The sequence below is a fragment of the Topomyia yanbarensis genome, chromosome 2 (assembly GCF_030247195.1).
Source record: "Topomyia yanbarensis strain Yona2022 chromosome 2, ASM3024719v1, whole genome shotgun sequence".
NCBI classification, from domain to species: domain Eukaryota; kingdom Metazoa; phylum Arthropoda; class Insecta; order Diptera; family Culicidae; genus Topomyia; species Topomyia yanbarensis.
In genome coordinates, this window is record NC_080671.1 from 53,408,833 (window position 1) to 53,435,562 (window position 26,730).

Sequence of the window (26,730 nt, forward strand, 5' to 3'; positions counted from 1 at the left end):
CTGGTTTTCTAACAGTCGTCAGACGTTCTCCCAAACAGTTTGTCACAGTTGATTCATCAACTTTCTGTGATTTTGTCAAATCCGTGTAGGAGTATTTTGGGATTTTCTAACACGCGTACAAAATTTTGATGTGCTGTTCCCCTTGCTTTGAAGCCATTTTGACAATGGAAAAAATTAGAGCAACATTCCGTACACACACTCTTACAAAATGAGAGATGTTCATATTTTAAATGCGCCCTAAAAATACGCGGAATCTAAATCGGCCAATTTTCTATCGTGCCACCCTTTATTTACTCGAAACCAACAAAGTGTGATGCCAAATTGTCTGTCAGTTTCAGTGACAATGATTCAATTTAATTGAAATATTTGCCACAATTTTTTAAAGTCTGAATAATAAAACAAGGTCAACCGAAATTTTGAAGAGCATTTTTTGCGAGCATTTTTACTATTGATTTGTAATACGCTCGGAGTTATAGTCCGTTGTTTGTGAATAGCCCTTTAATTTTTTTTAACGTGACATCTTGAATATCGTAGATGTAGCTTTAGCATATTTTAATGAGTTGATCGTATTGCTACATATATATATATATATATATATATATATATATATATATATATATATATATATATATATATATATATATATATATATATATATATATATATATATATATATATATATATATATATATATATATATATATATATATATATATATATATATATATATATATATATATATATATATATATATATATATATATATATATATATATATATATATATATATATATATATATCTTTCCAAAGGAGATTGGAATTGGATTATTTGTTTTTCTCTTATGACTTTGAAGCCCTAATACTTTTGATAAAAATGTAGCAAAGTTCAATTGACCTTTCTATTCCCGTTAAAAAAGAAATGCTGCCAAATTATTTTGTGAGGAAAACAAAATATTTTGCCCTGCGAAAACCGGTTGAGGTTACGTATTTCATGAGAAAAACAAACCAAACTCCTTTGGTTCGATATTGCATCTGTGGTTGTAAATGAGCTGTCAGAAATCTTAATTGTAATAACTTCTGAATGGGCCAAAATGTGTAGCCAGTTTTAGCTGCAATTAGTGTAGTGCATCTACACCAATACATTGAAACTCAACACACATCATTGTTCTCCCGTTGTCTCCTGTATAGTTATAAAAGATTTAAAAGAACCGTTGTTTTTGATAGATTTTTTAGAACTAAGCATGGTTGTTGCCAATTTGTTGTTAGAGTTTCAATTTTCATTTTCTGATTAATATCACTGGTTTTGATCCACATATGTCCAAGCCTGTGGATCATATTTTAACTCCATAACACTGTACAAGTAGGGTTGTGGTACCGGTAATACCGGTACCGAAAATCCCGGGAATACCGACCCATTTTTGGTACCGTAATACCGGTACTGAACAAAAGCCAGTACCGGTATTTTCGGTACCATACATTTTTTTATGAAAAATATGTGGACTCTCTAGGGGGACCTGTTTCAAAATATCGGTCTGCAAGATGACTTTTAATTATATTAATTACCTTCTAAATTACTAGCTCCCGTTGTACTGAACGGTAAGTTCAAATTCCTGCTTTATTTTGTCGAAATCAAATTTAAACGATCTTGTACTAAATTTCAATATATTTACATCTAGCGTAAGAGACGTAAAAATTTGCCTTGAATTATTTTATTAGCGACATTCTGATAGGTTTCGTTATTCACTGGGTGGCGCGTAATAAGACTATGGTCTAAGTCATCTTTGGTTTGCTCTTTAACCTTTATTTATAAAAGAACGAACAGCGATTCAGTAGCTAACAATTTTAGACTTGGTGAACTACTCCAAATGGAGCGATTTGTAATTATTAGTGATCGGAAAATTCAGCAAAACTCTATAGTTTACAGGAAAGCAAAGAGGAAATGCGAATAACCTGCTCGGATTTACTGCCATTCTCGCTTTGATTTACTGTTGTTAATAGTGTTTCTTACATTTACCATCTGTTGAAGTCGACAAAAGTCGCATCGCTTAGCAGTTATTGATTTCAAAGTGGCCTAGATAAAAGAAGTAAAAGAAGGTGCCGCATACGAAAAATATTTTCTGTTGAAATGAGTCATGCCATTCCGAATCAATTGAAAACAATAAATATACTTTTTGATCAGCACAAATCAATCATGTGAGAATAAGGTCATCAATTTGAGCATTCAATTTCACTTTGGAGCTTATTTCGAATTTTTAAAAAGAATATTCGAGTACCGGTACTTTACCGGTACTGAGGGCTTCAGTACCGTAGTACCGGTTCTCGCTAAAAAGGGTCGGTACTGCAAACCCTATGTACAAGCGACAATAAAACGAATTTTACGACGGTACAACTAATCGTAAAACTTGAACGCATACAATAAATCATAACTAAAATGGTATTGATATTTAGACTTAAGTATTATCGGAAAAACATCTGTAAAACTGGTCAATTCATGAACCTAGTCCAAAAATTCTGAGGTTTTATCGAAAGTATTGTTAGAAATATCATTGGCATAAATTTATACTTGTGACAAATAATGACTCCATTGGTCACGAAATGACCATCCTGATCTGGAACATTCGAAGAACTGGCAAACTTGATTCTGTATTTTCAGATTTCTTAGTTTGTAACCGGAAAATGGACTTTTTTGGAACCTACGCATGGACCTTTGTACTCCCATGTACAGTAACATTTGTAATTACTCTCCAGAGCATCCCCAAAACTGACTAAGGATCCTAGGGTACTGTGGTACATACTTTCAAAAGAATTTATTGAACGATCATTTGAATGAACTTGTGCTTGTGATTCGGAGATGGACCCAATCGGTCAGGTAATAATGAAATTGACCATCCACCAGACTGACCAATTCATAAAGTTTGTCCTAGAACTTCACGATTTTTTTTTTTCAAAAATGTATTTTGTAATCTTTTTAGACTGCATCTGACTGGTCATGGGGCCGGGGCAAGTGCCCTATAGGTTTTATTGTGATTTACCAGAACATAAGTTAAACTGGACATTTCGTAAATAAGGTCCTAGAGCTCGGTAGTTTTGGGAAAGTATTTGTAAGTCTCTTTGTAATTAATTTCATGTTGTGATCGCGACTATGTACCATTAAAGACAATTTTTCAACAGGATCATTCTATTATTGAATACTTTATAGTGACGTCACAAATAAACTCGAGTCTTTATTTTTGACAGTTCGCTAGTACTGATTACATGGACCTTGTGTACTGTCAAAAAGTGATGCTAACGTTAACAAGTAGCATCCAAAATAATAACATAATCATTAAAAATCCCCCTCCCTAATAAAATGGTGGTGTTAATTTGTTTGGAAGTGCCGAGAATTTTGATAAGTACACTTTGAATACTGGTTTGCGAAAGCTGGTTATGCAATGTTTGTACTGTAAAGCAAGGTTACTACGAAGCCAATAAGTCAATTCTGCAGATGACCAATAGGATACATAACACAGTAGCTCAGATATCAATTTGTGAGGCACCAGATTGATAAAAAAAATACTTAAGTAGTACAAATCTGCATATACGTAATGTAGGAAATCGCCCAACACTTGCACGAGTTTGCAAAGAAGAGGTGTTAGATGTAACCTTCTGCTCTGACGGTAATGCACAAGAGTTGGCAAACTGTGATCATAAGTACATCGTCTTTGATTATTTAAACGTCTCGCTAGATATCGTCACATATCATAATCCCAAATCTACGAAGAAGGCTTGGCGACTAGGTTTCATGGGTATCCTCCGTTGATTGAATCTCCAAGTGGCTTGGATGAGGTCGTGAATAAAACAAACTCATTCATAGTAGCAACATACCAAGAGGCTTGTCCGCTTCGAGTTTTTTTTTTAAATGGCCCGCCCTTCACCCCCACACCAAAAGGCTCGCACAGAGAGCCCCCTGGTAGTGGACACATCAGTTCTCAGCGACAAAAAAGGCAACACAAGAAGAAAAAACTATTCGCGAATACGCCGAGAACAAAAAAGACAAAAAAATACGTGAAAGTAACCGGCACAATAAAGATATTAGCGTTAAATGCAAGAAAAATAACTGCATCGAGCTCCCAGTGGAACGATGTTCCTTTTAAGGGGCCCTCTACAGTATTTATGATAGATACAGAGTTATACGAGAATACCGAACTTTTTCGAATCAAAAAGTTAAGTAGATGAGCTTAGAATAGCAGACGCAGAAATGCCCTTCGATTATTTGTGCGAAGTGGTTGAAAAAGTCTTTGCACAAATGCTCAAGTCTCAACGAGACTAGTAGATTAAATAAGATACTTTTGAAATCGAAAGACTTTCATGTCAGTTCGATAAGAACTGTTAATGGAGAATACTCGTCTGACGAAGATGTAGTATGTCAACTCTCTATATGACACACATTTACACACAGATAGTTCAGATTCTTGGGCATTTGCTTGTAGAATTGTGACGATCGAATCGATCAAAAGGGTTATTAAAAGTTTAACTCCCTATAATATCCAGAAAAAGATGGAATCCTTCCAATTCTATATCAAAGAGGATATGAACACTATGGGGAACACTTCAAGCATATTTTGAAAAAAGTTCTTACTTGAAGTCTTGCAACATGATAGATACCATTAGCGTGACGGAAAATAACTGTAAAATTAATTCCCAAAGGTGGCCGCGTCAATTATGAGAAGGTAAAGAGCTTTAGACCGATCAGGCTGCCCTTTTACTTTTTCCTCCTCAAATCAGCTGAACGTTTAATCGACCACTACATTCGGGATGTTAGTTTGGGCGAGCACCCGCTGCATGCAATACAACATGCATATGAGCGGGGGATATCTACTACTACCCTGTTACGCAATGCTGTCTACAACATAAGAAAAGTTTTTCACAGAAGCAATCAAGTTTAGGAATTTTTCTTGATATTGAAGGTGCTATTGACAACGTGTATTTCGAATCCATTTTGGAAGCAGTACGAGGTCGTAGAGTACCTTCATGTATTACGAACTGGTTACACGCAATGCTTAACAACCGACATCTCTGCTCATCGGTTAGTTAAGTAGAGATAAGGAAACCGAGTACCTGCGGATGTAACCACTTTTATGGAACCTTGTCGCCGATGGCTTGTTGAGGAAACTTAATGAGCTTGGGTTTCCGACATATGGGTTGGCCGATGATTATCATATAATGATCACCGGCATTTGCATTAACACACTTTTAGATGAATTGTTGAGCAATGGTGTCTTCATGTTGGACTATCAGATAATTCAAATAGCACACAATAGTGCTTTTCACGCAACGAAAGATTACAACCGGAGATCTTCTGTTGCAGTCCTTTGAATCTGAAATTATTGTCGAACATCAAGTTAAGTACGTTGGAGTAATTCTTGATTCAAAACTTAATTGGACAACTCACATCGATTTCAGAATCAATAAAGCTTCCATGGCCTTCGGCCAACGTAGACGGTCTTTCGGCGAATCTTAGGGACTCAAAACCAACTACATTCAGTAGACCTAGACAAAAATTGTTAGACCAATACTGGCATACGGGTGGCTTGTTTGGTAGCAGAAGGGAGAAGGTACGACAACCCAATCAAAGTTGAACCATATTTAGAAGATGGTCTTGATGGCGACGACTGATACTATATGTGTTTCTGAAACAAGAAGCACTTTCTTGTGCATACCGTCTTAAGGTTACTGGGCTCTGGAACAGTAACCCAATAGATCGCACAACTGGCCACACAAGACTGTGGCCCCAAACGGTTACTTGGGATGAGTATACACTTGCTCCCTGTGACCTTACACTCACACGTAGTTTTCCTTTGAAAACTCTATGCTATATTTCACCCTAAGGAGGAAAATTTGGTAAAAACTTTCAATGTGAGAATTCCTCCTCGCGAGGGATGTCCGGCTGGATGGAGCAGCAACTTAACAATAAGTAGTTTGTTATACTGACCATTCTTTGTTGGAGGACCGAGCCGGCGCTGCTGGTGTCTATTGTCATGAAATAAGATCAATCCAATCTCATTCACTTGCAAGATACTGTACCGTTTTCCAAGAAAAAATCTTCGCGATTCTGTGTGGCGTACAATCGACACCTCAACAGGGAATTTATGGTAAAAGAAACTATTTTTGCTCTGACAGTCAAGCTACCCTGAAAGCACTTAGTTCGGCAGATTCGAGATCGAAATTAGTAATCGCATGTGGAACTCAAATCGCAGAACTTGGCATTTCAAATGCTATCTACCGTTTGTGGGTACCCGGTCATTTCGGTATTACTGGAAAACGAATGGGCGGACGAATTGGCTAGAGCGCACGCAACGACTGACTTCGCTGGTCCAGAACCAGTTCTACTTCTGTCGATAAGTTCGATAAAGCACAAGTGTCGGTCTTGGGCTGCATCCGAACAAGTTAACCATAGACGTAGCTTGCAAACTTGCGTTCAAACAAAGATTTTTCCGCCGGATATCAGTTCGAAAATGTCAAAGAATTTGCTGCATTTCTCCAAGCACAATTGCAGTATTCTAGACAGGGCACTGACTGGACATTGTAAAATCAATTATCACATGGTTACTATTCAGTGTGCTGAGTATTATTCGTGTGATCTTTGTGAATCCGATTACGGAGCTTCATATCATTTGAAATGTAACTGCCCTGCAGTAATGCAATTGCGTATCTGAATTTTTAGTTCTCCATACATAGATGAACCTATCTACAGAGAGCTGACACTAAAGGATATGCTGTTGTTCCTAATCCGGTGTGATAAGAAGCTATAGTTTGAGCCGTATTTGAATGACAATATCTCTTCGGGAGTGTAGTCGTTCTGTTATCTCAATATCCTCTTGGGAGTGTTGATAAATCCACTCATCGAGAGGTGTCTTGTATTCCCTAGAGAGTGAAGAAATTGTGTATGTTCAGCGTGTCGTGGCTCGCAGTTTTGAGGTGATGAGGGAGCCGACTGAAAGTAAGAGGTACAAAAGTAGGAACATTTGAATTACATAAACAAAATTAATCTTACTCTGAGCAACCTCTTCGAAGTTCGAATAATCATTTCTTAATTGAAAATTTAAGACATCTGAAGTCTGAAAGGAACATGATAAGGGAATGATCATATTTGGAAGAGTTGACGGTGCGATTTGCGAATTTGTTGATATTACAGTAATTGTTAGATGTTATTCTGATTTGTATCTATGATTTCTATCAATGATTTTAAATGAGAATAATTCCAATTGATGAGGCTAACTGCTTGTTTGAAATAACGTTCAGCTCATTAATTAAAAAATAACAATAATAATTCAAATACAAATAGTTTCGTTAACTGTTTTGATTCTTGTTTAGTAATGTCTAAGCTGTAAAAAGTTTAAAGAGCATATTCCGAGTAACTCATCAAACAACCGTTGATCGAAAGAACTAATCAGCGCGGCTGGAATAATAAATTAAAGCAAGATTCCCTTACTACCGGCATGGCTTTCTGACTTTCCCACGGAAAAGTTTTAAAAGGCCGCCTCATCGTTGACAACCGTCTCTGATCTCTCACTTGAGCTATTAAACTCGTACAACAGCACAAAACAACAGCTTTGTTGCAGAAACTAAAAGAAAAACTGTATAATGAAAAGCTTTTCAACTACTATTTATGCAAGAGTAAGAAAACAAAAACATAACGTCAACACAAAAACATCCCATTCACTTTGTTTATTTCGTATCTCGCACTTCTTTCTCGAGGCTATCATTTGCTTCAGCTTCCATCCCTTTGAGTCCGTTCTTAAGAAATATCTCCTCTATATCAACGATTGACCGCGCCGTTCGCTTCGGACTCAGCACCCGCCTGTCGTCCTCGTCGAACTCACTGTCTTCCGTTTCCGTGTCGCCGAACTGCAAGCTGTCGATACTTTCAGCATCCGCATTATCCTGATCTTCCTGATAGCAACTATCGGCACTGTGATTGTACGACTCCAGATCGATGAAGTACTGTTCGTTTTCCAGAATGGCAGTTCGCCACTCGGTGTTGTCGAACGACGGTTGCGTTCCTCCATACTCCAGCGGTAGTAAATCCAAAGAAATGTATTTATGCAGTGACTGCAAATTGTGACCGTGAAGGTGTATCTGTAATTCAATCCGTACTATGTAACATTCGTGACATTCGTTCCCAGAAAAAAAGATACTCACTCTCCTTCTAATTTTATCTTTCAGGAACGGTTTCAGCACAGCCAGGATTGCATCAAAGTAAAACGGTTCGTGCAGAACATGAAACGCTTTAAATCGCATCGGAAAAGCTTCTTGCACTACTTCTACTGTTTTTCTAGCCAAATGAGGTGACAAGTATCTGCGAAGAAAAACCACCGCAAAAATATAAAAGTTTGTTCCCACTGAGAATGATGCGGCTTCATTCAGACCTAGCATGTGCAAAGCCCAATCCAGACATGTCCAGCACCACCACCAGGCCTCCGATTTGAGTTTCCGGGTTGCGGATTGCATCCTCTAAAGCTAGCACATTACTGCGAAAAACGTAGTCTACTGGAATTTTGTACGGATCACATTTCTCTGGTAGGACAAAAAGAGGAAGGAAGCGTCATTGACGAAAGAGAAAAAATAGCGTTAGAGATTAAATTTTCTGAAGTGCAAAAGTTTGCCTAATCGGATCACAGTGTGATGTCAGTTGTGGTTTGTAAGTACACTCGGTAAAGATACGATAGGTTCCGTGCAGTCAAGTGACACTCACCAACTCGGAATAAATAAATTTGACGCCCGTTGTCGTCCTTTTTTGGAAGCATACACTGTATCTGCATCTCAAGCATAAATTTCATCTCTGAGGGAGGGGAGACTTTGAAAATTTCCGGATATTCGTCTTTCATTTTGTAGTATTTTTGAATCTGGAAAAAAATAAATATTATTCTTTTATTTGCCTAATAGTGTGTAAAGTTTTCAGATTTTGATCTAACGACATTCAAATAGTTAACGTTGATTTGGTTTTCAAATTGTACAGTAATAATACTCAAAAGAAAGCAACCTTCGAATTGAACTGTTGTCTTTTACAAGACGAGCCGAACATTGATATCGCATAATCAGAAAATACTGTGACACTGAATTTTCGCTGGCTATTTGCATGTCGTTAATACACAAACCGGTTAATCGGCTCAGTTTCTTCATAAGCAAACTTACCATCTTAAACGCCTTATCCACATCGAATTTTTTCGCCCGCAAAAATCGCAACAGAAACGAGTCATCTCTCCGACCGCCCAATCCACGCTGATGATGCTCGGCATAGATATTCAACTGTTGCCGCAGTTGTCGTATTTTGGTATACGTCATCTCACCGCCACTTTCTCCCAGTTCCTTTTCAGCCTTTTCCCGAAATTTGCTGTCTTTGGATTGGGGCAAAAAAATATAAAAAGAGAATAAAAAAGAAATTTTTACTCTCATGTATAAAAACAATGAAAATTTCACCCGAAAAAATTGGACCACTGCCATCATGACGAATTCGGGCAAATTGTTGTTATGAGTTTCCTCTGAATGGAAAGCTGGATGACCTCCTGCTTTGTTGGCAGTACTGACCTAGATTCTTATTCATTTCATACTCCAGCATGGCATTTTTATCCAGCGTCGCGGTTCTGCCAAATATCCTTCGCGGGCTGTTGATGGGAGTACTTCCGTTGCTTGACATTATTAGAGGCTCCTCAATTCAACTACTTTGATTTCTGTGAACTAGTGTTACATTGGTGTCTTTGTAGTAGGTAATCTTGTTACATGCTATCAAGGTCAACGTTTACAGTTCATTTTCTGTAACCGAAAAAAAAGATTCAAGTGTCAGATTAAAAAAATGATTGTTACTTCCAGGGTATTACGATAAAAGGCATGCTCGAAATATACACGCAAAATATCCCGTCATATTTTCATATTGATGAAAATTGTGCTCAATATCACGATGTCAATGGATCATGATCAAATCCCGGTTCACATTAAAGCCGTTTACCATGCAAAATTCCAAGTCATCTAGTAAAGCTTTTCTGGTCAAATACAACACGAAACAACGTTCACTGTTCAATATATCCTCAAAATTTTGATTTATAACAAAAAGAAACCCTATTTTTGGGACTTTGGGTACTAAAAAATTGGTCACGCTGTTATTTTTCAGCCGATTTTCAATTTTTTAATTATTTTGGAAACAAAGAATTGATTTTTCTAATGGTGTGCTATGTTATATTCTTTTGTTAGAAGCATACCGCTGGAAAGATCTATTTTTCTTCTTTCCAGAATCATTGTAGAATCGAAAATCGGTTGAAAAATGACAGCGAAACTAATTTTTTAGTACCAAAGGTCCCACCAATTGTTTGCATGAGGAGAAATTCCACGAAGATTCATCCGAAAATCATTACACTTTACACGTTTCACAGACATGAAATATTAAACATTTTCCGCAGTCAATAAGATCATTTTGAGTCAAAAGCATTTTTAAAAAGAGGTGTAGAAGTTTTTTCTTTCGGCATTTTCCAGAAAAGTTCGATTACCGTATTTTATGCAGCAAAACTATCTGAGGAAGATAGTTTTGCTGTATAAAATAAAACAAAAAATAAACACTGAAAAAAGTGACATTTTCACAAAAACAAAAAATATATATTACCATTCCTTAAACTCTCCCCCCCCCCTTTTCTCTCTCTCTCTCTTCGTGTTCATGACAGATGTCACGACTCACTTTTAATATTACATCTTACTTGGAAAAGGAAATATTTGTAGTTCTGCGAAAATTTGCAAGATTTTTGTATTATGTGAAAATTCCCTGAAGATTTATTAATATCTCTTCGAAAGGTTGCACTATGGGAAGGCATGTGACCTCAAATCGAAAACTACATCAACTCCAATTTAAATCAATCCTATATTGAAAATTTTGAAAACAGACATGCCATGTACTTTCTTTAAGCTTCTATTGAATGTTGAATGAAACATATGACCAAATATGTAATTTAAAACTAAAAATACCTGTTTGGTGATCGAAAATGCAAAAAATCTGCTGTTTTTCATAAAAGTTCATATCAATACAATGAATATTTGTATAAACTTTTATTAAAAACAACGGATCAAAGTCCACAAATATACACAAATTGGATCCGGCAAACAAAGTCTCCCAAAGACACGCTGAACTCTCGCTTGGGACGCAAGTATAATGATTCTTCTAACTTATAGCGAAGGTTTCAGTTGCTCATATTTGCTCTATACTGAGTACGCTTCAATTGGAGTGCCAATGGCAGTTGCAATTAGTAGTCTTTTTGGTGGTATTGGTTTGTAGAGGACTCATTAATCCATATCTCCGGAACAAGAAATCCGAATGAAACAATTTGCAAGCGATAAGGATGACTGGAAAGAGACTGCATTGCAATCGACTGAATACACGGCTTTTATGCTATCGACAAAAACATAACCGCCAACATAGACTAGACACTGCCCACTTCCTTCTACAGTCATACCTCGGTATAAAGTAACCTCGATATAAGGTAACCTCAATATAACATAACTCGAAGTAATTTTTACCTCGATATAACCTAACTTTTTTATAATTTGAAATATATCTACTCATAATGGATTGCAATCATTATGCTTCCATTTTAAAAAATTTTTAGACATGGTTCTGCAAACTAATAACACGATGCTACAAAAAAATGAATGCACTTTCCGAGTGACCTGCCAAAGGTTGTAGGTATAGTGAAACACAACACAAAACCAAGTTTGGTAAGTATAATATACCTTTAAAATCTTGATTTTTAACAAAAAAAACTGTTTTTCAGGACTTTGAAGTTACAATCGGGAAAAAATAACGAAAGATGTAATTATGGAATGTTTGAGTACGCGACAATGCCTCACTACTCCCCTAATAGTTCACGCGAGCAAATTTATAATTTGACCAAAAAATAACTCTGCCATTTTTCAACCAATTTTGATGATATATAGGTTGTTAGAAGCAAAATTTAATAGGGTAAAGTGCCTATTTTCACCATACTACGCAGAGTGCCTCACTAGTTCATTAATTTCTCGGCCTACAATTATTGGAATGTGAAAAAATTGACATCAACAGCTTTGCTTCGTTGTTAAGAACCAATATAATAACACAAATGCGCTGAAAACAGTGAAATTCTCGTGTTTGAGCGCAACGAAAACTCGAATCGACTGCCCCTATTGTTGCGCTACCATTTGACTCAATGCGTTGAACAAAGATGGCAGACACTGCTCTAACCAACGGCTTCAAATGGGCAGGGGATAATAGAAACATGGCGAAAATGGGCTCAACACCCCATTCCCTCTTAATCTTTATTAAAACAAATACGCATCTATGGAAGAATGTTGAGAAATGTTCATAATTTCGACGAAAAAATTACAAAATAATGATTGTTTTCAAATTGTTGTCCAAAAACGCATAGTTTTTTCAACAGAAGAACATATTGTAGCATACGGTTATAAAGGTCATTTCTTTTTTTTCCCAAAAAAAAACTCAAAAAATTTAAAGTCTATCGAAAAGTGACCGCGTAGAAAATTTTTTAGTGCCGATTGTCTCGAAAAATGGTATTGTTCAGGGGCGGCGAAACATTTTATGCCCGAGTGGGTAGAAAACATAGGATGAGGGGTCCTTTAGTAATGATTGTTTCCCTTTTCGCAATGCATACTCTTACATTACATTCACATTAAGTCACGTTCGTTTATGCAATTGGAATTGTGGTACATCGATGTTTTCAAATGTGTGTAGTTGCGTTGCACATCTAAATTTTTTGAAATGGTTCAAAATTTCGAGTGGGTAATTACCCACTCGGCTATTTTCGAGTGGGTAGTACTACCCATACTACCCACGCTTTTCGCCGGCCCTGGTATTGTTGCTGTAAGTCAAGATGTTGAGGGTATACAACATTTTTCATATAGTATTTTGAGTTGTATTTGATGATATCTACAACCTATACTTGGTCACTTGAAAAGCACTAAATCACTGTAGCACCGTGTAAAGGATCCAACAGTTATATGTGTAAAAAAATTTGTTTAAGGGACCACTTCAACGAAAAATAGCTTGAAAGATAATAGTCTAGAAACACTGCTGGTTGCTTTGATGTTCGATTTCTCATAGTAAACAAAATTCTGGCCTATATTTGAAAAGGTCCTCTTATGCGTTAAACTACATCTAATGTCTATTACATGCACAATTATTAGAGGTTTAATTAATATTTCGGTAAATTGTTATAAATATACTAAAATATTATTATTATGTTTTTGGTGTAGTCAAGATATATTCGATCAGAATACAATAGAGTTTCAGTTCGTTTTTGTAATATGCGATCAGAAGGAGTTATATTTTTTCGCGAAAGAAAAGCTCTACTTCCTCCATACATTAGTTTGTTATGTATGTCCCGAAGGATGGCAGTCGAATGGACGAATCCCAAACGAATTTTTTACAAGAGCGATTTTATGTTCTGACCAGTGCTTTGCTTTATTTTCTAAACCCCGTTCGCTCAAAATTGTTCGCTGTTATTATCAGTTTTTTTTACAATACGCTTAGGTAAAGTGACTAGTCGTTTTCAGGATGAATGCGGGTCGTGCTCAAAAAGCATATTCACGATGTGCGTTTCCCAAATATTGCACAACTTGTGTAAGACCGAGGCCAAAAGGGCACCATGATAATCAAAATAAATTGGCTCCATTTGCACATTCCTCATGAATCTCGGAGACAGCATAACTCAAAACTTTTATAAGTGGTTTGAACAATATGACTGCAATACGGGTATTTTGGAATAAAAATCTACATTTTGCTTTCCGGGACGTTTTATCATGAGGGATAAGATATTGAAATCCGGGATTATCGCGCCTGATTCGGGACGTCTGGTCACTTTACTATAATGATATTCTAGTGATATTTTCGTTTTTGACATTGAATTACTCCGGTGTAATCGGTGATAAACTCACTCAAACTTGGGTTGGGTGTTATCAGTCTGTTTCTTTTTCAAGACTACACCGGTGTAACACTGTGCGATAACAAAAATGCTATAAGAAACTGCTACAATTGAAGAAGCGATAATGATCACTTTCCTTCACAGCGTAAGCCATCAACTGAATAAACTCGACCAAAGTAGAAATCAAACATTCCAGAATTTTAGACTCAGGCGTTGTCGGTTTATTGGCGATCCATGGAGCCGACGATAGTTTCTTAGCAAGAGATCCACCCAAGATACATGAGAAGATGGGATAGCTAAGGAACAATAAGGTCGCTGACAACGATCAACTGCCATGTACTTTATTCAAAGGCGTGGGAGAGGTATTGGCTCCATAGAAAATTACCCCAGAATAAAGATCATTTTCTATCAAAGAAAGGTATTGGCTAAACCGGGAGGAGACTTTACCGAGGGATATGATGGAAGCAGTATTGCCCAATGCCTCAACCATCTCAATGCTGAATGTATTATAACAAATTTGCTAGTGCATAACCAATACTAATTATGCTAATCCCTTTTCAATTAGTTTGCTGGATATATAGTTTGATAAGCCATATTCATCAACAAACAGGGGAAATTACTACTAGTCGGCCTTGAGAAAAACTTTTCCGATACCATAATGTTGCCAAAGCCAAATGGTAATTATCCTTTTTTGTTTCGGGGAGGAAATTCTGGTCCACAGGTCGTCTATGCGTATACTCCAGATTGGAATACGTCCACTTTTTTATCGTGAAGGGATCAAGGTAAGTTGGATATCATCAATACTAGAGTATCGAAGATAGGCGGTCCAAAAGAGAAAAGAGTTTAAGAATCTCATACTGTTCGATCGGTACTGAGCTCTGAATCTTTTGGACAGGATATCTTCGAATCAGACATCAGAGTGCATTAAACCGCTCTCTATTTCTTATTGTTTCTTGCTATTTATTACAGGGATCAAGGCGCTATGAATACGCTCCTCGCTCTAATAACCTAGGAATGAGCGTTTTTGTGAACTTCCTAATAAGCCACAGTTGACTTTGAAGTGGTCCGTTGGGGTTAGGTAGAGCACGAAATAATGGGCATATTTAGGAAATTTTTCTTGGCGCAATGAAGAGATGAATCGAGATACTTTAAAATGGGATTTCTACTACTAATTATGATGAACAAAAACTAATGTTTTCAAATAATTTCATCGCAAGATGGTGACTGTGCTGCATTTAACCGCCGGTGAGTTTTTTGGAAGGGGTCCACGCCCGGGAATCTTCCTCCCGCAATTTTTGACCTAGAGCCAAAACCATAACTTTCTCGACTCCTTAGAACGATAACAAGCAACGTATGTAGGATTTTTTTTTTCGATATTTTGATTTGCTGGCTCACTAATTAGTAGAACGCTGAAAATGTGATAAAAATCGACACAAAAACGATTATTAAAAAAATTACACAATTAACAATAAAATCTTACGTACGTTGCTGGAAAATATAATACTTTTGAATACATTGTGAAATTTTCAGAACGATCGAAAATCATTTGTTCATGATACGTTTCTGACCATCTCAAAAGAGTGATGTTGAGAAAAACGCGGTTAAGGTTTTCAGTATGCACAGAGTATACATAACAGTTGTCGCCTTCCATAGTTTTACACACCATTTTTAAACCCCTAAAGTGTATTTTAGGTAAAAAATAATTCGATTTTTTGGAAATTCTACGGTAATGTAACCCTTTAAAAATGTCACAATTTTTTCAGTGTATATTTTTTGCGCTGAACTCATTATTCTCTAAGAGAAGAGAAGACAATCGCGTAGCCAATTTGATCCAGTCCTAACCTCAATATTGAACCAGCTTTTGATTGGTCGTTTTGCCAGTCAAGAGCGTTCATAATATTTTCAAACGGGATAAAAAACAATGCTGCTGAATTTATTTTGGCTACTTTTCATACACATGAACATAAAATTGAATAGATACCCTGAATGACGAATGACTACGTGTATTGTTAAGAGTGACACGAATAAACATAAAATTCAATTTTTAAATGCAGCTAATATTGTGAATTCTTGACAGAGGGTCGATATTTGAGGTACAATTATTTTCAGCAATTGTGAAAAACATGCAAATGGAATCTGGCAACGATGGATGCTTGTTGTCTTTGGAATTACGACAGGGCCTGGTAGATAAAATTAAGAAGAGCAAGAAGCCTGTTGTCGTCTCTTCTCTTAGATTATTCTCTTTAACTAAATCTCGGATAGTCTTGCTGTACAAAATACTGTAATCAATCAAAAAATTTCTAATGTAATGCATGCAAAAACTCTTACGCCCCTTTTAAAAATTGCTCTTGTGTCAAGAAAATTCTGAAGATTTTTGGTGAATTTAGTTCAATGTATATTGTTTACATTGTGTAAGTTTCAGTAATAATTCGGCAAGCGTTGCGAAAATTGAGCCGGAACTACATCAGCGGCGTAAACAAATTGCCCCACAATTCCAAATTCTCCAACCTTGCCATTAACAATAAGCTGGGAATGGTTCTATCTATGGAAAGTATGTTTTGAAACAGCGCAAGCTTTCAAGAGGAAGCCCAATAATTCAGTAAGAGACGTGTCGAAAAAACTGCATTTAAGCAAAACTTTTGTGTAATACAGTGAGGAAATCACGTGCACGAAAGGTCTACACTCAGCTTTTGACGAAACCGCATTGTCTCGTCATGGATGACGAAGTTTTTGAAAAAGTAGATTTCCGGACAACATCCTGGACTCCTTTTCTTCACTGCTCGTGATAAATTCGACGTTCCTGAGGAGAATGCCTACGTTCCTGAGCAGAAGATGTCTAAGTTTGCTAAAAAAAGTACATGATTTAGCAGGCAATTTGTTTGTGTGGAAAGTGAAACACCCCCTCCGTGACAATCGGATCGGTCAATGGGCGGGTGTACTCTAAAGAATGTCTACAAAAGCGTGTACTTCCACTTCTGAGGTTTCACAATGATCTTATGTTTTTCGGGCCGGATTTAGCCTCATGCCAATACTCGAAAATGTTGTGGAGTGGTACAAGGCTAAGACGATCAATTTCGTGCCGAAGGATTTTAATCATCCGAGCGCACGGGAATTACGGCCAATTGAGAAATACTGGACTACTACGAGGCAGGCTCTTCGGAAACACTCTAAGGAAGTGAAATAGGAAACAGAAATGAGTAATAAACAGATTTCTGCTCAAAATAAATTGGCAAAAATTTTGACTACACAAGACCTTATGAGTAGTCTTAGATGGAAAGTACGTGCATTGGGATATGGCTAATTCAATAAACCCAATGTCTTGTTTTACACACTAAAATTTTAAAAACGATCGGATGAATTTTAACGAACTTTTACTCGCGATGCAATTAGATTCCGTACGTCCTTTACAACGCTCGTACCTTTCATAGGGTTGAAGTTTATAAAGTCATTACTGAAACCGTTCGAAACATTTCGTAGAACAAAATAAATTATGAACGACGAAGTTGGGTACAGATGCATTTGCCTCGTATAGGAATAGCAGTGACATACAATTTCTTTCCGCCTTATGTAACACATTGTAAGAACAATACAAAACAACATTTTAAATCGCAGATGCAACATCCAAAACGATCGTAAAGTATATAGGCATTGAAGCGGCAGATCGACAGTAATAAAACTAATTTTCCACTAAACAGTGCAGTGTTACTACTCCCAGTCAGTGGTAAACGACTGATTCTCGCGGCATGATCCGTATGAAAATATCCATCAACAATTTCACTACGCAGCAAAACCCGAGAGGAATTACAGCACCGCTGATCAGAGCGTACCTATTTTAAACAAAACAAACAATTGAAAGCATTTTAAAAATAGCCGTCAGAATAATAAAGATCATTCAGTTCACGTATCATTCCCGCTGGATTTTTTACAGAAAAACCTCTGCACCAAAGTGGCAGTCAGCGTGGAATCGTATGTTTCGTTCGTGCCGGTTCTGCTCGTGAACAGATGTGTCAGTTGCGAGTGGGAAAGTAAATTTGTTTCTCATGATACTAGATGATTTTGTGCGGTAATTAGCGGAATTTTAGTATAGTAAACAACTATTAAACTGTATTTCAAAAATAAATAACTAAAATCTTGAGTGACAGTAAACGACGATAAAATTGTTAGAAATTGAGGGTGGAAAAAAATATTCACTGCTAACAAACAAAAACGCATTTGCATATTTGAGTTCATTTTTCAATGAACCGGAAACTTGAAAATGTTCCAAATCACAATTTCAGTGAATTAAAAAAGTTTGATTGCCTTTTTCGTTTTTGCCTTTCTCATATAAAGAAAGGCTACGCAATCAATTCGAAAATTGACTTTCCAAACGAGGCCAGGCTTTTGGTTCCCTAGCCAAAAGACAAGAGTTCGTTTTCGCTTTCTCGTCAGTGAACCAGAGCTTCTGCATTTGCTTTCCGGGACAACACCCGGGACAAGTCAGACATTCACATGTATCGTGTGAACTGTTTGGATTTTTTTATGTCTAACTAGTGCTAATATGGGTACTAGTTTAAATACATCGTCTAACTGGATACCCAGTTGATGCTTAATACTGGCAAGATGGATTCGAAACACAAAAAATCAAGCTTAATTTGTAAAGTGTTGTGCCCTTAATGCGCAAATTGGTTTAATTTTCCTAATTGAGAATTAATATGGCTTTTTGCAGTCTTTAGGAATTAACTATCGAAGTTGACAACATAAACACTTTACATACAGCTTATACGAATACCTTTCGAACGAGCTAGAGTTTTTTATAGCCAGATTATTAACAAAAGAGATATTTACCATTGAATACGGAACGGATTAATATCCAATATCTAGAAATGAGACCAAAATGCAGTCTACTATTAACACCAAAAGGTGTTTCTTTTGATATTGTGTTCTTACAGATTAATACCCTATAAGAGAGATATTTTCATTAATTTTTCAGTGAATATATTGAGATTATGCCTTCTGAAAATTTATAGCCTTTTCTCTTGCGAACTACTTTGCTGAAGACACCAAGTGCCAATCTTGTACGCTTCAATATTTATAGCATGTTATTTATTGTTTAGTATAGTAATGATCCATTTAAATATACGAACCGAATTTTATTTGAATAAAACGGAAAAGGATGATGTCAGGACATATTTTGTATTTCATTTTTCTATCTGCCACCGCTAGAAATAACCACCGAACAATTATAAGTTGTCTGGATGTACCTTATCAGTGAGCAAACTTTCCTTTGCCAGAACCTTCTAACAACTAATATTCTAACTTATGATTCTTGGAAAGGTCCGAAACTTATCACGGGAAACGAGAAGCGCAATAAATGATTCAAAGTAAGTGGAAACAAAGTCATTATCGTCCACAAGAAACTCCACTTTATAAAGCACGAAAAAATAGGCATATTTCGGAAATTTTGACGCAACAATGATGCACAAAAATAAAACTCAAGGCTGATCAACCTTTTCCTCCACAAAAGAAAAATATTATATACAGTGAAGACCCGATTTTATCAGTACCCGAGTTTATCAGCCCCCGATTTTATCTGCCCCCGATTTTATCAGCTTTTTGACCCGATTTTATCAGCTTTACATGAAAATTGATAGTTGGTAGTTTGATAGGCTCTAGCAGATGAACTAAGTTGAATTCGAGTAAATCTAAATAAATCTCTTATCTTAGAGATCCAAAATATGCAAAAACAAATTTTCATTTTTTTTAACTTCTGCGCTTTTTTGGGAAGTTTAAGCTAAATAATCAGAAAAGGTTATAATGCTATATCTAAGGACTAAAGAAGAATATTTTAAGAGCTTCGGTTTCTTTAAAAGAAAGAAAAATATATGTCCCGTTTTTATCAATGTCTCCGATTCATCAGCCTAAAATTCACCAAGCTGATTATAACGGGTCTTCACTGTATTAACGGGAGTTTTAAAAAATGAGAATTTTTTCAGTCAGTTTAACAACAACAAAAAATTTGAACAAATTCAGTATTTTTTATTAAAAACAAAATATTTAACGTCGTTGAATATTGGAGAAGCGGCCCAGGTCAGTCTTACGACGCAACTTTAGTCGCGATGCTCTCACAAGAGTGCTGGACGGCACTGACGTCCAGCTTCCGTATACAATTCCGGATCCTGGAGGTCAGCTGCTTCGTATCCTTGACCCGCCAATTTTTTTTGTACGCTAGGGCACTGAGGCAGCCGAAAAAATCCTCAATGGGACGGTACTGGGACAAGTTAGTCGGGTTCCTTTCTTTCGGCACGTACGATATCTTTTTCTGCTCAAGATACTCCAGCGTCTTCTTGGCGTAAGAAGTACTTCCCATCCGTCTGATGCTCCTTTAAGAACGGCAGAAGAATTTTCTCAAGACACTCCTCCTGGTACACTTGTTGATTGATCGCCAGACCAATCGGCTTGAATCACGGCTTTGAAATCCCTCTGTCCGGATATGGCGATGTACAGTATAATTTTTTTTTTTTCAGATTTATGCTTAAACATATATTTTACTTTGGAGTGTGTGGCCGACTTGTCGCTGGAATAGTAGCTGTCATTTCCTGGAATATAGGTCTTCGAGCGCGGAAAGTAACTTTCGTCGTCCAACACGAACGATGTCCCGCGTTAGTTCTTCGTCATTCACCGGCACTGCGATTTCACGATCACTATCTGCTCGTACGTGTACTCGGGGGACCAAGTCTTCTTCCGACAGATGATGTCCTCCATCCTGAGGGCTCAGTGAATCAAGGTTTGGGAGCAGTGATATTTTCGGCCTGCGTCACGCAAACTCGTTCCTTCCTTGTTGCCGAACAACTTTTTCAACGCTTCCTTCTGCTTCTTCTTCGTCATTCTCTTCGCCGGACGACCTCTACCGACCTTCCGCTCCACGCTCAGAGATGCCAGGATCCGGTAAACTATACTCATGGGCACGTTTTCGTCTCGAAAGTGGTTGACACTTTTTGCACGATGAACATGCGTTTCGTAAAACCGCACAAAACGCTCGCGGAGTGCTTGCTGTTTCGACGCCATCTTCGATACAACGATTGAACTGACAACACCCGAGCGAAAAGAAACATCCCACCCATTTGTAGGGAGTCTAGAGAGAAATTCTCCTGGAGAGAAAGAAATTTACGCTCTTTAATTACAGAAAGGTATTGAAATCAACACTCGTTACTTCACTGAGGAGACATATAGCATAATGCACATTGCATTAGCTTGCTAAGCCAAACCAAGTTTCGATTTCATAAATTCTTATCAGCTTCAAAAATTTGATTTTATTTTTCTTTGGATTTTTTTGAAAGGCATAAGTATCTACTACATTGTGTTAAATGGGTTTTTAGATCTGTGGAACAAAAAAGTTTCTAAAGCCGATTGTTCGAAGCAGCGTCCTAGCCGCCATGGGACGCTCTCAGTTTAAGACGCCTCAGGTGAAACCTTTTCATAGCATTATGCACGTTTCCATCATGCTTCTCGTTGCACTGTACATGTGTACAGGTCTGGAGAACGTATTTCACGGCTTGATCTATAGAGGCATTGCAGACTAATCGTGCGTTATCAAACAAACGCAGAAAGCGGTGTACAACGAAAAATGTTGGTCAAATTTTTAAAGTCACATATTAGTCCGGAATCTCCATTTTTATTTTTTTTTTATTTTGTTACATATTAACTTAAATTTCGTGTTAATAAAGCATAAAACTCTGTTTTCTCTTTTTTGGCTGAAATACCTCGTATTTTTAGTGAGTATCCGCCATATTGGATCGGCCATTTTAAATTTCCAAAAAATTGACTTCAGATTCGTAATCAGCGATGTCCAAAACTCATAACTCCATGAAATTGTTAGGAAATATTGACATTCTACTACTAATAATTCATCGAAAGTGTTCTCAAAACATTAAAATCGAAAGTGTTCTCAAAACATGATTTTTGAAATGGGTTCATTTTAAAGACTTCATCTTTTGAATTCATTGGAGGAATGACCTATAAAATCAACAAATTATTTGTATTCACCATTTTTAAGTGAAACATTACAGTGGAAATAGGGCTAAAAATAAATCTCAAGGTTTGTGATCGCACCATTACGTCAAGTTTGTGAAGTTTTGCCAGTTTTTAGGTCATTTATTCGATAAATTTGGTTTACTTTAGAGCCTTACTAATTTCGATCTCGAGACAGTAGGCTCCAAGCGGATTTGGAATAACACGCGCACCTAATCTTAGGCAGAACGTCACCACAGGCGCCATTTTGTTTTTTCGTCTTGAAAAAAAAATGTAAATGAAGACGAAAATATAAGCTTTGTGAATCCTAAACATGTTTCCTTCTATGCTTTTTCATTGGCCCACAAAAAACGACGAAATTTCGACGAATTTTGACAATCTGTGGCATGTTAGAAAGGTATTTTTATGAGCATATAACGTGGCTTAATCGTTTTGTTCGACAGTTATTTGCTTAAAGCAAGTCGTGTTTTGAAAAAATCACCCCTTGCTCAGAAGGTAAACAACATATCCAAAAAAATAATAGTGTCAAATTATCAGGTTCGGCCTCAATTTGGAACTAGTTTCTTTAAAATTGGTTCAGCTGTTGCTGAGAAAATTACAAGGAAATGTGTACATACATACAAACACATCTCCAGACATTGTCCCAATTTGTCGAGCTGAGTCGATTGGTATATGAAATACAATGAACGAAAGAGAAGACTAACAAATAAGTTTATAGTAGCATACAATATTTCGTCCAATGTCCTGCGGAAAACAAATTCGCCCTTCCAATTCGCACAATATTCAAAAACATTTAGTATAAGTACGAAACATTTCGTTTCATGCACGAAAAATAGTTTCGTCATTGAAGACTATCCTGCAACGTAGACTAAATAAAAAAAATTAAATTTCGTTCATCGAGTCGCCATTGTTTCAGTTCGTAAAATGAACGAAATGAATGCACGATTGAATTCATGCATTTTATGATCATTTTCGTTCTATTTAATTTTTTTTTCTGTGTTGCAGATAACATCGAAATTGTTGACGTCGATTGCAAAGCAAACAGGAAGCGGAATCGAACTCACAATAAATAAATCAACACAAACGGCGGTGAATTGTGGAAATTCATGGGGCACTGGTAATACATGATGTTGACAAAATTATAAATGTAACAAATGGCAAATGTATAGCAGTATTAATTGGCAGTTCGCAGCGAACTCAGCTTCAAACTGGGCCAATATCTCACGTTTAACACTGTATCAACGTAAGCTGAAATATACTTCAATAATAAAGTTAAGTACAAATACGCAGAAAAATTGCATCACATGCAACACTAAAAAAGCGACCGCCAGAAATCACTGATATCGTATGTGTGCAACGTGCATAGGTAACGGACCAACTAATTGTAGTTAATAGGTCGCTGGAATGGCTGGCATCGGTTGCAAAACAGACAAACTGGCGCCAAAAATTTCTTCCACAGCACATTTAATCGTGGTGCATTTAGGACGTCATTCTTAGCCTTGCATGCACTCAGCACATTTTCGCTCAAATGCTGAAATCGGAAATTGTTCGCCGCTGGCGCTGGAGGAAGGCGCGTAAAAGTAATTTTCCCAAATTACGGTAATAAAACTGTAAACAAAAGAACGTTGTAGTTGTAGCACGAAAATGCAATCTCGAAACGAACTGGTACCACGTCAATACAAGCTGTATTACTTGCAGTGATGAAAACTTACAGTACTACCAGTTTCTATCAATGCTTACCACATGTGGTAGTGCTACAAGAAATTTTTTTTTCGAGCATGGATTTTTAGGGCGGATTTATTAAAGAGTAGAAAAGGCAATGAGCCTATATTCATCCTAATCCTATTATCACTCGACCCATTTGAAGACGTTGGTTAGGGCAGCGTCTCCCATTTTTGATCAACGTATTGGCACGAATGGTAGAGTGAAATTCTGGCACTTCATTCAAGTTTTCAAAAATGAGTATTTAACAATTTTCAGGCAATTCTTGTTATTATATTGGTTCTAAGGAACATAGCAAATATAATGATACCAATGTATAGGTGAATTGCATCTGCCCTCATAGGAACTAAATAGGCTCATTACCACATACCCCTTCAAATCTACTATTTTTACTTATTGGAAACACGTGCTGCACAAAGCCACTGACTCACTCGGGGTTTACTAGATCCGACTATGACAATACTATCACCATTCGTTTGAAATTGGGATCAACGAAACATCCAAAGTAGTAAACAATATACCAACCAATGCAGATCAGTATTAGCTCTTTGTCACTGTCACTATTTTTACTGTGTCGTCCCCTGCTAGGTTTATTCACACATACGGCATGTATAAAAACGGATGGTTCAACATTTAATCACTTGTGTCGTCAAACATTCTAGCACTTAACAAAATACCCGGCAGCGAGTAGCTGTAGTTGTGCACGGTAGTGCAACAAAGATAGGCATGATTTTTACGGCGAGTTCTTTCAGCATTGTCGCAAAAAAAATTTGTTACCTTTCCCAACCGCTGCGAGGAAAATCGTTTGTAATTATTTTCGTCGTGTGACATTGATTGGCCCAACTTGGCACTGCAAATTTACTTTTTACAAATTGCGTCGATTGAAAGTAATTGAATTGAATATTTTACTGTTATAGTTTATGTTAGTTTTTATATTTTCTTTCATATCACGGGTTTTGCGTTGTTATTTTGGATAAGAAGTAGATTCTAATATAGCACTTACAATTAAATGATGTCAACAAGATAGTTAATAACCCGTAATGCCAGTCAACTGTAAAATATTAAATTACTACCACGCTCCAACTATCTACGTATCGCAATCCTCCAATACGATATTATAAGCGTATAGTAATCGAATTTTTCTAAAGGTGCGGCTATTTTCATCCTTGCTTCATTAGACCTATTAAGTTACTGGTTTTGTTACCGCATCGCATCACAATCACTGCCACTAAATTAATCATAAATTACAAATCACAACCATTCTGCAATCACTCGATATTACTGGCGAAATTTTCACGGCTCCTCCCTGTGCTAACACTTTCACTCGATTAACCTTCGAGAGGAAAAGCTCCCGCAGAAACAAAATCTGCTAGTTCGAACACACGCACACACGACTGTGATGTTGAGAGTTTTCCCAAACCACTCACTAAACACTGTTGTTTTCGGGAACAGATGATTCTGTGGGGGGACCCCGAACTCGTATCAATTGTGCTTGGGTCAACATACAAGTAGGTGCAGACGATGTTTCCTACGCCTCGCGACTGCGGAGCGGAAGCACGTTGCTACTATGTGGATGTATTTGTGTCTTTCAAATGGAGAGAGTCGCTCGTCCCGACCATGCGGTGTTTCCTAATTCTCGGTGGAAGAGAGAAACCAAATGGTTTTTCACAACAGCACAATTTTCAAACATTCTCCTTTGACTTGCAAGAGCATAGGCATTTTTCAGTCTATGCTGAGTTGTTTGTGGTGGTGTTGGCTATACGGAAGATTTATAGCAATGCACACTTTATGGCGTCACTGGCTGGTTGCCTATATAGAAGGCGATTCCGATCCAAACGGGTCGTATGCAGGTTGTCGAAAAATGTGTTAGGCACACAATTCTTTTGGAATCATCCGTATCGCGAATAATGTAATGAAGTTCTGGATTCATTTTCACGACGCGTAAAGGATTATTTGGGGCAAAAATTTTACCGCATTCAACTACAGATTAAGTGAACACAATTTAAAGCAATACAAATTAAATTAAAAGGTTATGTACAGGACATGACCTCGGTGACATTAAAAATGTACCTTTTTTTTAAAAAAACAGTGCAATATAATTCGCGCGATAGTCTACAAAAACTATCGACTTATCTGATGTCTTGAGACTATATAGTCTTCAGTAAAAACATGCAATGTGGCGTCAGTGATGTCCCTATCCTCTGTGCAGTAAAGAGAAATTGAAATTACTCCCCACACTCTGGCAAGCAAAACGAGAGCGCTTCTCTTTCGTTCATATACACCACCGTATTTGATATGTGTAAGCGCACGTTGATGGCAGAGGTAAATTTTCATACACCCAACACAGGAACGAGCTAGAGTGTGGAGAAGAGCTCTTGAAATTCTCTGTGGCGCGCTCAGATAAATTCGCCACAGCGCGCGCCCCAGAGTCGCTGTGGTGTATTCACTGGCGTGGTTTCACTGGCGTGTATTCACTGGCGTGTGATCTTTGGTTTGTTTTCGTCTTACAAGCGGCATTGCGAGTGAGATTGATTTAATTTGCACAGGTTGTTGCGTTGTGTTGTGTGGATGGCGGTGACTTATTTCAAGCTTATATGATTTTCTACTTAAGATTTCATAGTTGCTTGGTAAAGCTTGCGAGTTTATAGAGTGTTGTTACACTACCGTGGGAAACCTGAAGTATTCGAGCCTAGGGGCAAACAAGGAAAACGTTTTACGTATCAATGTATCGGCTGGTATAAAAAAAGTTTTATAATGATCTGTAGTATCAGATTAATCGTGTAACAGATGTAAGACGGGATTTGTACATCCACATTAGGAACGGCCTATTATTTGTTCGACTGAATAACTCAATGGTAAGTTAACTTATTTTGATTGCGAATTTGGCGACGCCAAAAAGTAAAGTGATCCGTTACAAGTAATGTGCTGGTATTACACACGTTTTCGATTATTATCATACGCAGGCATTGTAATTCTCTCTCACTCACGCGAGAAGAGGCTTATCCGACGTCCAACTTTTCCGAGATAAAGTCCACATAAAACAAGATAACGTTCACGAGAATTCACA

The 26,730-nt window shown here is 37.2% G+C and overlaps 1 protein-coding gene across 1 annotated transcript; it reads right to left on the reverse strand.

The window, feature by feature from the left end:
- Positions 1 to 845: 845 nt before the first annotated feature.
- On the reverse strand, positions 846 to 25,163 carry LOC131685070 (alpha-tocopherol transfer protein-like). Its single transcript, XM_058968487.1, has 7 exons — positions 24,667 to 25,163; positions 9,568 to 9,792; positions 9,175 to 9,377; positions 8,735 to 8,885; positions 8,409 to 8,556; positions 8,182 to 8,338; positions 846 to 8,118 (listed from the first exon to the last, which is right to left on the reverse strand). The coding sequence occupies exons 2-7, from the start codon at positions 9,674 to 9,676 to the stop codon at positions 7,708 to 7,710; spliced, it is 1,179 nt and encodes a 392-aa protein (XP_058824470.1). The 5' UTR covers positions 9,677 to 9,792; positions 24,667 to 25,163; the 3' UTR covers positions 846 to 7,707.
- Between the last annotated feature and the right edge of the window lie 1,567 nt (positions 25,164 to 26,730).

Coding starts and splice junctions, on each gene's coding strand:
- LOC131685070 (XM_058968487.1), bottom strand. CDS start 9,676: ATGTCAAGCAACGGAAGTACTCCCATCAACAGCCCGCGAAGGATATTT. Junction 8,886..9,174: donor TGGATAAGGCGTTTAAGATG/GTAAGTTTGCTT, acceptor ATTTTTTTCCAG/ATTCAAAAATACTACAAAAT. Junction 8,339..8,408: donor TTGGGCTTTGCACATGCTAG/GTCTGAATGAAG, acceptor TTTTCTTCGCAG/ATACTTGTCACCTCATTTGG.